The sequence below is a fragment of the Manis pentadactyla genome, chromosome 4 (assembly GCF_030020395.1).
Source record: "Manis pentadactyla isolate mManPen7 chromosome 4, mManPen7.hap1, whole genome shotgun sequence".
NCBI classification, from domain to species: domain Eukaryota; kingdom Metazoa; phylum Chordata; class Mammalia; order Pholidota; family Manidae; genus Manis; species Manis pentadactyla.
The window spans coordinates 154,344,618-154,356,660 of record NC_080022.1 but is presented as its reverse complement, the minus strand read 5'-3'; the positions used below and the strand labels follow the sequence as shown (position 1 = coordinate 154,356,660).

Sequence of the window (12,043 nt, the reverse complement as noted above, 5' to 3'; positions counted from 1 at the left end):
ATGTAAAATTGGTCACCTGAAATACATAACAACAGTTCATCATCATGAGCAGTACCATTTTTAAAAGGTGAGTGTTAGAAAGTAACAGCAAATATCTCCATTTTTTTAACCTAGTTTATGGATTTAAGGTAATTTATTTACATGTTAAAAAATCCAAACAATGCAAAGGTATATAGGGAAAATTCTTCCTTCCTATCCTCTGACCTTTATTTTCCACTCTTCTGTAAGGCATTTATTAATTGCTTATATGGTCTTCCTAACACATGCAATATATTTTTAGACTTTACTCCTAAATTGGATCCTAAGTAGTTTAACCAGTTCTCTATTCCCTAGTTGCTTCTTTCTTACATTATCATTTGGTCACCATTGAGAGGCAGTATGGTAAAATTTTTACTAGCACAGACCCTGGAGCCACAGTGCCAGGAGTTGAATTCTGGCTCTGCCACTTGTTAGTTGTATAACCCAGAGCAAGGCATTTAATTCTGTCTCAGGGTTCTCATGACTAAATGGGGAAGTATCTCCCATAGGGTAGTTGTAAGAATTAAATGAATTAATTTTGTGAGTATTTCAGACAGGGTGAACATAAACAAAAATGTATAGTTCTACTGAATGACATTTTGGTTTTACATTTTTGATTCCTAGTAAGTAATCAAGTTCCATCTTGATCACAAGTACATTTACTGAATTACATACCAGGTACTGAAGAACATTTCTGTAAGCTCTTTGGAAAATCTAAATCTCAGTGAATTTTGTGTGATAAGTCTACTTCTGGTCTCCCCAAAATTCTATATAACTCTGTTTTAGAGATATAAAGTATATGTTAATAAAGTATAGAGTGCTTTTCCCTCCTTTTACAAATTTAAATTATATATTTCTGAACAACTACAGTATGCCACATATCACATGAGTTATATAATAACATTTTTAATTGTCACTTTGATTTCTGTATTTGTTTCGAGTTTAGTCATGAAATTAACAAAATTATTTCTCCACTTCATAAACAGAATTACCTTACTCTTCTGGATGATGAGGATCATAGATTGGAATATTTGAAAATCCAGGATGAGCAGCACCTGGTAATTGAAGGTACAAGATAGAAGCATACATCCTATTAGCTTTTTAGGGAAAAAATCTAAAGATTTAGTTACTCAGTAATAATCCATTTTATAATTGTTCCAACTTTTATTTGATCATTATATTCCTTATAATAAAGAAACCCATTAAACCCATATGTAATCCTATATACTATTTAGATTGCTTTAACAGAAAAATATGTCTACATTCATTGGCTGGCAAGGGGTGGAAGTGGTGGGTGGAAGCAAGTGAATTCAGTTTTAAGTTTACAAAGTATCTTAAAATTTCCAAGCTGCCTCTTTGAGTTTGAGTTAAAACTAACTTTGACACAATGGCACAGGCTTTGTCATCAACACTTTTCACTCACCCACAAAGCCTACTTCTGTATTCACGCAGAATTACGTACCAGCGTGCACGTATCATTGAAAACTTAAAGTATGTCTTTTCCCATCAGTGTGCGTGGAAACATTGCTAGCTGCCTTTGTGTTAAAATGAATAGAATACTCTGACTGTTGTCACAATTTTAAAAAGAATTGTAATGGTTCTAATGTATTAATTTAAGAGCTTTAATTACCTCTAGAGGTGGTTGGGTATAATTTTACTTCAGGTAGGTGATTGAGGGAATAGCTTACCAATTAATTCTAAGCAAGTGACTATAAAGTCTCCACTATAAAGAGTTGAAATGGTTTTAGTGTCAGTTACTATAATTAATTTGGTGGGGGATTGTTTTTGTTTTTGTTTTGTTTTTTTCCCTAATTTTTTATTAAGAAGTAAGAACTTGTTAGTTTTTTAAACAGAAGTAGTTGAATGGGTATGATTTGAACGGTTAAGAAATTAATACATTCCTATCTCTGTCTTCCCAGTTAGAAACAAAGATATGAGTTGGCCTGAGGAAATGTCCTTTATAGCAAACAGTAGTAAAATAGATAGACACAAGGGTAAGTCTCTAGCATATTATTTTCAATTTAAAGAGGTAATCTTAAATTATTTTTTTCCTTCTTTCATCTATTAAAATGTTAACCTTTTGACTTCCCAGTTCAACAGTGATTAGGCTACCTTTTATTTTTATTTTTCCTGAGGCATCAGATTTCTTTCTAACTTTGTAATTAAATGATTTACATTATTTAAGACATAATACTAGGAGAGAGTTGTTTGAATTCTAAAAACCTATCATAGCAATTAAAGAGAATCATTGATGTAGATTACATATGAGCGTGGATTATGATGATTGCCAGTGACACTAATTGAAAAACCTCTACTTTAGCATTGCAAAACCAGAAAGAGAATATTAGTTGGTTTTAGCTGTTTAAAAGACTTATAAAAATTGTTGCATTGAATACAAGTAACTGTTTGATCTGTAACATCTTACTACAGGTAGTAAGGCTTTGTTTCTCATACTATTTGTTCCAGTTCCCACCGAAAAGGGAGCCACAGGTCTTAGTAACCTGGGAAATACATGCTTCATGAACTCAAGCATCCAGTGTGTTAGTAACACACAGCCACTGACCCAGTATTTTATCTCAGGGAGACATCTTTATGAACTCAACAGGTAATCTTTCTTTGGCCTCTTTTTGTAACCTTGATATAAACAAGAATCACCTAACTCTCCTCTTTCTTTACCTTGGGGGAGAAATAATGAGAAAAGTCTTATCTCATTTGCCCTGTATAATATGAAATAAGGGCCAAGGTTACTTACTTTAAAGAGATATTTTGGTATGAAAAAATAGGTGCTGGGCATTTCAGTACCCATGTAATTGTGATGTATGAAAAAATAGGTGGTGGGCATTTTAGTACCCATGTAATCTTTGGCAACAAATTTTCCTCTCAAATTTCTAGGACAAATCCCATTGGGATGAAGGGGCATATGGCTAAATGCTATGGGGATTTAGTACAGGAGCTTTGGAGTGGAACTCAGAAGAATGTTGCTCCATTAAAGCTTCGGGTAAGCAGGTTAAAATAATATAAAAGTATATAAGGCTTAAGTAGTTGTTTAAGTAATTATTTTTCTCTACATGTTTTTTATGTTTAGCTCTTTAGTTTTAGTTTAATGTTTTTGGATCCTTTTCTAGGTATAAACAAAATGTCAAATACTTACTGACATAAATGCAAAATACTACTATAGATGTAGTGGGTAGGAAAAGTTCAAAAGCAGTATAAATTTTATGTCATTCATTTAAATAATTATCAAATATCTTACTTGTATATGTAGTAAATCTTTTGTTAGTCCTCCACTATCAGGAGTATTTATTCTAACAGAGCTCTGAGTCTACTTAATGATACTCAATACATTTTTAACATTGCTAAGATAATTAGCTCTACCTGTAGAATTTTAAAAAGTAGTAGAAAGAATGTAATTAATGGATGTAAATTTTACATTAATATTATATGTTGTAAAGTTAGGATTATTTTTTATCTTTATTTAAAGACAACACAAAACTTTTTAGGTTAAAAATAATAATCGTAATTATAATTGCTAAAAATCTAACTACTTAACCAGGTACTACCCTAATTACTTAACATGTATTAACTCATTTAATCTTCTAACTGGCCCTATAATGTAAAGCAATGTTATTCCTATTTTATGGTTCAGGAAACAAAAACTCAGAGCAGTTAAATAGCTAGATCAAGATTGCAAGTTAGTTCCTAAGTCCTGTCAGTTAAACATAAGGCTATTTTGCCTCTAATAATAAGTTAGAATTTAACAAGACTAGAAAAGTTAACAGTAAAAGAAACATTGTAACAGGAAATCTTTCTGTCTTAACTGTCTTAAATAATGTCTTTGTAATATGATACTGTCTTTGCTTATATGATACTGAACTGGGAAGCAGTATTGGCCAAAATACTTTTTTTTGGTTATTTGGAATTAACATTAGAAGCACTTCATGATTGTCCAAATATATTTGCTAAAATAGAGACATACTATTATACTATACATAATACTATTCTATTTACTGGAGACATAATATTGTGCTCTTTACCAGCTTTTTACCTTCTTATAATGCCTCTGATGAGAATTATAGGGCATGTTCATTCCAAATGTTGTGGATAAAAATAATGAGTTTGATTCCTCTTATATTTGTAGTGGACCATAGCAAAATATGCTCCCAGGTTTAATGGGTTCCAGCAACAAGACTCCCAAGAACTTCTGGCTTTTCTCTTGGATGGTCTTCATGAAGATCTCAACCGAGTCCATGAGAAGCCATATGTGGAACTGAAGGACAGTGATGGGCGACCAGACTGGGAAGTAGCTGCAGAGGTTTGTCAATTTGAGTTTCTAATGTAAGCAATAGATAAAATGTTCTCTCCACAAATGTGTATTGCACAACTTAAGTGCTAACTAAACTATTCTGTAATCAGAATTTTACTGTGGAAGTGAAGTAATTTCTATTTCTCTGCTTAATTATTGTGCAGTAATGCCAAAACAAAGCATCTTTAAAGAAAATAGAAAAATGTTGCCATTTAAACAATGCAGACTTTTGGGAGAGGATGTAGAATAATTATTCGATACGACTTCAAGGATCTCCATTGCTAAAGTAATGTGTACAGCAATCAATAGGCATGTTTTATATGCTTTTTAATGGGCGAAGAACTTTAATATTCATCATTGTTACCATGATTATAACAAAGAAAAAATAGGGTTTTCCACCTGAGTTTAATGTTTTATTGGTTGAGCAGAAAGACTAACATTCTATTCAATAACTGGTTTTCTCTAGTATCTCAGTAAGTAATACATTTTAAATTACATATCTGAATTGTAAATTTTAGGCAGAAGCTTTTATATTTTAACTGAGAAAAAGGATTATATTCTTGACATTTTTAAATCCAGTGTGTTTAACCAGTTTCTTTGAATTTGTGTAGAAATATTTGTCTTTTAAATTTTGGGGAAAAAAAAGTTATCTTATCTTTTTCCTTGTTAGGCCTGGGACAATCATCTGAGAAGAAATAAATCAATTGTTGTGGATTTGTTCCATGGGCAGCTGAGGTCCCAAGTCAAATGCAAGACATGTGGGCATATAAGTGTCCGATTTGACCCTTTCAATTTTTTGTCTTTACCACTACCAATGGACAGTTATATGCACTTAGAAATAACAGGTAGGTCAGAAAATTCTGAAAAATTATAACTCCATTGTCTTTTACCTCATTTAAGCAGCCTGAATTTTTAAGTACAGTTGACCTTTGAACAACATGATTTGAACCATGGTAGGTCCCCTTACACACAGGTTTTTTTTCAGTAAATACATTAGACAATTTTTTGGAGATTTGTGACAGTTTGGAAAGATATTTTCTTATCTCTAGCTTACTTTATTGTAACAATACTGTATATAATACAGCATACAGGATATGTGTTCATGTTATTGGTGAGACTTCAGTCAGCAGTAGGCTATTAGTAGTTAAGTTTTTTGGGTATCCAAAGTTACATGCAGATATTCAACTGTATTGGGTTAGGGGGGTCAGCATCCCTACCCCACGCCATTGTTCAAGGGTCAACTGTATAGTCATTTATTCATAATGAATTCTCATAAAGATTGGTAGTCAGCATGTTATAATCTAGCAGTCTAATTTCAGGCATGATTTGAGTTTTGCAAGACTTGGAATGTGGGTCCATTTTTGTGCCCATTGATTCCTCTGTTAGTTTCAAACATGCCAGAAACTCTCTCTAAAATCTTGCGAAGTGTGAACACATAGATGTTCACACTTCTATATCATATGAACATCCAAAAGAATTATTTCAATCAATGTTATCCTCTAAGTATACCATCTGTTGTAGAATTTACATATAAAATAAAAATTCTAGCCTGAAATCGTTGCTATTTCCAAGTGTCTCTCTCTCTCACACACACACACACACACATACACACACACACACACACACACACATATACAGTGTAAAGCTTTCAATAAACCTCCATTTTACTGATAAAAGATCTTTTTTCTTTACTAGTTATTAGGTTGGATGGTACCACCCCTATACGATATGGACTAAGACTAAATATGGATGAGAAGTACACAGGTTTAAAAAAACAGCTGAGTGATCTCTGTGGACTTAAATCAGAACAAATCCTTCTTGCAGAAGTACATGGTTCCAACATAAAGGTAGTATTAACTATTTCTAGGAAACCCTTGATTCTATCCTTTAAAAATCATAGTTTTCTCAACTATGTAAAATGACCAAGGGAGATGTTAAAATACAACAAAAACTAAACAAAAAAAGTTGTCATTTTCCATCTCAGAAACTTAAAAGGGTTGTCTTCAGAATAAAGGAGTGATAATGGTGTTACTATTTTTAAAGAAGGGAAATATGTAAGCTCAAGGCTTCCTGCATGGAGTTACCAAGCTATGTCACTACAAATATAGGTTTCCCCCAGTGACTGTTGCTGCCATACTTGACAGCTCCTCTGCATTACCACTGTCAGTGGAATTATTCCTGGGTTAAAGTACTGTATGTATTTATAGAAGTGTGCTTTTAGTATTTTTTGAACACACTAGGAAGTTAGAGAGTAAAGACAAATTGACACAAAACAGTTCTTCCTGCATACCAGTGGAGAAACAAGCTATTTAGTAAATACACTGCCTACCCTAAATTGAGCTCCTACCATCAGTATTATTTATATTCATCTTTCGAGTTTCTGAACAAACTCCCACCTCTTTGATATTTTTCTCATATATAATGCAAAGGTGGGATCTCTTTGAGGGTTTATGATTTAGATGCTTGAAATGAAGGACAAAAACTAAGTCAATTAATTATATACAACATCCTTCCTTTGGAAAGGGATAACAGTTTTGTCAGTGAGATTAGTTATCAATTAGTTTATCAAGCTTTCTTTCATCTTTTAGTTATTTGAGAAAAACCGTTCAGTCTCCTTGTTTGTTTTACTGATGAAATAATCTAAGAAATTGCTTCAAATAGTATCACAGATGATTTTCCATTTAATCTGAAAATCTCCCGCTTCTCATCTTGCCACTTTTTCTGTAGAATTTCCCTCAGGACAACCAAAAAGTACGACTCTCAGTGAGTGGATTTTTGTGTGCATTTGAAATTCCCATCCCTGGATCTCCAATTTCAGCTTCTAGTCCGATACAGACAGGTAAGACAGAACTAGAGTTCCTTCTCATGATTTCAGTCTTAAATATTGGTCTAAGGATTGTCATTCTTTTTATATTTGTTTGGGCTAAGGGTATTAGAAAAATAGAATTTTGGATCCTAAAGGAAACCTTGATGATCATTTGGCTCAAATTCCTCATTTTATAGATGAAGAACCTAAAATTCAGAGGAACTAAGTGACTAAATTAGATAGATAGTTGTTAGTAAATCTACCACTAGAATTAAGATCTCTTTTAAAACTATTTTATCTAATATTAACATGGCAACAGATGGTATAAGAAGAATATACTATCAGAAAAACAAAACAATGAATATGACTATAAAATAATATAGTTTATCTAATGTTACATGTGATTTAATATGGTCATCCAATGAATCTTTCTGACTACTAATATAGTTTGTCATTCTTCTTTATACTGCTGATACCTAGGTTCATTCCCCAATTATAAAGGGTTTCAGAGAGAATGAGACTCCTCTCATAGACACTTAATAGATAAGTACTGATGGTGGGTTGGTGAATGATTTAATAATGCTTTTCTGTTTAGATAATCACTGTCCAACAGAACTCTGCAATAATGGAAATTTTCTATAATCTTTGCCATCCATTACAGTGTCCACTAGTCACATGGACTATTGAGCACTTGAAATGTGGCTAGTGAGGCTAAGGAAGTGCATTTTTAATTTAATTTAAATTTAAATTTAAAAGCAACATCTTTCATCAGTTGTAACACTCTGGGAGGGGGGATGTTGCTAATGGAGGAAACTGCTTTTGTGGGGCAGGAAGTACATGGGAAATCTCTGTACCTTCCTGTTTATTTCACTGTGAATCTAAAACTACTCTAAAAAAATCTGTCTTGGGACTTCAGTCTTAACACTTTTTTAGGGGAATGGAGAAATGAATTTTTAGAGAAAAGGAAAAAGAAAACAAGTGGTAGAATGCATGCCAGAACATGGTACAGATAAAGGATTTTGGCAAAAATTCTGTTTACACTTCCCAGCAGTTACTCTTGCTTTATCATTTAGTCATAAGTTTGAGTTATAGAAGTAAAATATGAAACTAAAATCTTCCAAACAATCTAGAATTATTATTTGAACTATGATTTCTCCCTGTCCTTTGTTAAAAGAGACTCTCACAGGTCTGCATGCCCATGATATTTAAGAAAAGAGCAAAGATGAAGGCACCATAAGCTTATATTGCTGTACTTATCTTTGTAGATTTCTCCTCTTCCCCATCTACAAATGGGATGTTCACCCTAACCACCAGTGGGGACCTGCCACGACCAATATTCATTCCCAATGGAATGCCAAACACTGTTGTGCCATGTGGGGCTGAGAAGAACTTCACAAATGGAATGATGAATGGTCATATGCCATGTCTTCCTGACAATCCCTTTATGGGCTACATCATTGCGGTCCACCGAAAAATGGTTAGTTTAAAAGTTAGGCAAGTTAACTGCTAGTTTTGCCAGTGTCATTTATGAAGCAGCCGTTTTCTATCTTTGCAACATCTTCATTGTGTTCACTGTCAACGTGTTATGTATGCTATTGTAAGTGATTGGTGCCAGGATTTATCTTACGTGATAGTCTATGTATAAAATGATATTCCTTATTCATATATTAAGCAGCAACAGGCTAGCCAGTGCTTCTGAATACTACCTTCTCTAAAGTTTATGTCTCTTACATGTTCATGTAGGCATGTACATCTTTTCTAGGCCTTATAAGCATGAATGCCTTTGGAAAAGGTTTTGTTCGTGAGAAGCGAGAATGTTCTTGGGCAGGACAAGTTGTTTCCTAGGATTGCTGTAACAAATTACCATAAACTTGGTGGCTTAAGAAAACAGAAATTAATTTTTTCACAGTCACAGAGGCCAGAAATCTGAAATCAGGGTGTCAAAAGAGCTTCAAAGACTTTAGGGAAGAATCCTTCCTTCCTTTTCCAACTTCACAGGCATTCCTTAGCTAATGCCTGCATAACTCCAACATCTGTCATTGGCTTTAGGGGCCATACAGATAATCCAGGATGATTTTACCTAAAAATCCTCCACTTTATTACCTATATATAAACTGGTTTTGCCAAATAAGGTCACAATCACAAATTCTGTAGGTTAGGATGTAGACATATCTTTTGGGAAGGCCATCATCCAATGTACAAAAATCAAGTACCTAGAAATGAACTTTACAAAAAAATATGCAAGGCATCTATATAGAAAATAATAAAAACATTATTGATAAAAATTAAAGAAGACTCAAATATTTGAAGGAAGAGACCATACTCATGGATTAAAAGACTCAATATTTCAAAGATATCAGCACTAGGCAAACTGATCTACAGATTCAGTGCATAATCCAATAACAGTGCTAATTCTATGTATGCTTATGTGCATATAAATGATAAGTTAATTCTAACATGTGGAAGTACAGCACCAAAATAACTAAGAGTTATTGAAGAACAAAATGTGAGGAAGGAATTGAGATACCAGATAGTGTGATTTATTTTATAAAGTGATGATACTTAAGATACTGTGATATTGGCATGAGAAAAGACAAATAGACCAATGAAACTGAATAGAGAGCCCAGAAACAGGTTCACACACATATGAACACTTAACTTATAACAGAGATGGCATTGGAGAGCAGTGAGAGAGAGACAGTTTTCTCAGTAAATGGTGCTGGGATAATTGGATATCCATTTGAAATTTGACGTCTACTGCTTAACCACACAAAAATCAATTCCAAGTGGAGTATAGAACTAAACATCAAAGTAAAACAGTAAAACAGACCCTGGAAGATAATACATCCATGACCTTGGTGTGGGGAAAGCCTGCTTAAACAGGATACAGAAAGCACTAACCATAAAGGAAAAGATTGATAAATGGGACATCATTAAAATTTAAAACTTTAGTTCTATCAAAAGATACCATTAAAAGAGCAAAAAGGCAAGCCTCAGAGTAGAAAATGTTTTCAACTCATAAAACCAACAAAAGGGGTCAATCCAGAAAACATTAGGAGCTCCTATAAGTCATTAAGGGAAAAACAATTCAATAAAAAATGGTTAATATTTAAGTAGGCACTTCATAAAAAGGAAATCCCAAATAGCCAGAAACCATACAAAGAAAATGCAATTAGAACAACCTATGTTATCACCACAAATCCACCAGTGTAAGCTAAGTGAATAGCTAAGATTAAACAGGTTGACAGTGTTGGTAAGGATAATTGAGTGAACTCTCATAAACTGCTGATAAGAGTGTAAATTAACTACTTTGGAAATAGTTTTCTAGTTAAAGATAATCTATTCCCCTCTTAAGTAGCCAGCAAACAGATATGTGTACCAGGAGATACATACAAAAATATTCATTGCAACATTATCTCTAATAGCCCAAAGCTGAAAACATAAAATGAAAACATTATATATGCATTAGTACTAGAAAGGATAAGGAAGATGAGACATAGTCACATAATAGAATATTATACGGCAATGGAAATGAATGGATTTATAGTTACAACAAACATAAATGAATCTCATAAACATTATGTTATGGGAAAGAAGTCATACACAAATAAATAGAAATTATATGATTCTATTTATAAATAACTTGAAAAACAGGGAAAATGAAATTTACTGTTTGTTTATACATAAGATGTAAAACTATTAAAAAGGAAGTGACTACCATAAATCGAGAAAAACTGTGTTACCCTTAGAAGAAGGGAAGAATTTGTGATTGGGAGGAAGCAAAAAGGAGGATTCGGGAGTGCTGGCCATATTCTGATTCTTGACCTGACTGGTGACTACACAGGTGTTTGCCTTGTGATGATTCTTTAAAATGTATTTTTCCCCACCTTTGAATTAGTAACTCTTGACTTAAGAATGAGTTTTGACCATTTGGACAATGTTCTGTGGGCCATGCTCTATAAACAGGATTGTATAAGCAGACAGCATAGAAAATTAAGAGATACATTTGTGACTTGTAATTATCTTTAAGCACAGCTCTAACTGATTCCATCAAAATAATAAAAATTAGGTGTTTATTAGGTTAAAATAACTGGGTGATTCATGTATTTCCCCATGTCTTTTTTTATCAAGCATTATCAGATCATATATTAAGAACTCTGATGTAATTCCTTTTATCTTTCTTAGAAAACAACTCTCATCAATTGTCATATACATATTGTATTACAGAAAGTGCTTAGTAAGTGCTAAAGCATTGTATAGTACAGGTTTCTGTAATTATAGACCATAAAGTCACATTGTCAGTTCTAAATTTTCACCTCCTAACCAGTCCCTGTTTGTAGTTTTCTTCATGATCTAGCCAGCTACTTTTGGGAATTCCTAAAATTGATTTTACATCTGCTTGTCCCAAATCAATTCTGTTTTCCTATTATTTCTGGGAAAGGCAACACCATTCTTCTATGCTAAAGATTAAAGCCTGGGAGATTTCTTAGATATTTTTTTCCCTTTTCTTCTAAAGCCCTATATTCAATATATTACTATGCCCTTTAATTTCTTCTTTCAAAATACTACTTGAATTTACCATTACTTCTTCATTTCAATGCCACCTTCTTCTTCCTGACCCTTTCTTATCTCAATTGAATTACTTTAAAAGTAGTTAGTTTTTCTTCTACTCCCTTCCACAAGATAGAAAAAGAAGAGGAATAAGGCAAGACAACACAGGCAAGAATATTGAGAGAATAAAGGAAGAAATAGAAAAACAGTGTATTGACACAACTAAAGGACAAGTCAGTTAAAGAAAAAATAGAGAAAGAAGTGTTTACTTAGGCCAGCGAGGTCAAAAAGAATGAGAACTGGAAAGTTTGGCAGTCTAACCAAGTAAAGAAATAGGGCAAGAATTTTTCACAGTTAGGTCAAGG

At 33.2% G+C, this 12,043-nt stretch overlaps 1 protein-coding gene across 4 annotated transcripts in view; it reads left to right on the top strand.

Annotated features, from left to right (window-relative positions):
• The window catches only part of USP32 (ubiquitin specific peptidase 32), a 225,214-nt gene that overhangs the window by 191,241 nt on the left and 21,930 nt on the right, over window positions 1–12,043 (top strand). For 3 of the 4 annotated variants that reach the window (XM_036911110.2, XM_036911108.2, XM_036911109.2), the window contains exons 18-26: window positions 1,005–1,086; window positions 1,938–2,012; window positions 2,485–2,623; window positions 2,911–3,016; window positions 4,157–4,330; window positions 4,992–5,166; window positions 6,017–6,168; window positions 7,049–7,160; window positions 8,393–8,604. In XM_036911110.2, the coding sequence (XP_036767005.2) occupies window positions 1,005–1,086; window positions 1,938–2,012; window positions 2,485–2,623; window positions 2,911–3,016; window positions 4,157–4,330; window positions 4,992–5,166; window positions 6,017–6,168; window positions 7,049–7,160; window positions 8,393–8,604 (1,227 nt within the window). The remainder of the gene's footprint in view (window positions 1–1,004; window positions 1,087–1,937; window positions 2,013–2,484; window positions 2,624–2,910; window positions 3,017–4,156; window positions 4,331–4,991; window positions 5,167–6,016; window positions 6,169–7,048; window positions 7,161–8,392; window positions 8,605–12,043) is intronic. The other variant, XM_057501265.1, reaches the window with a different exon arrangement.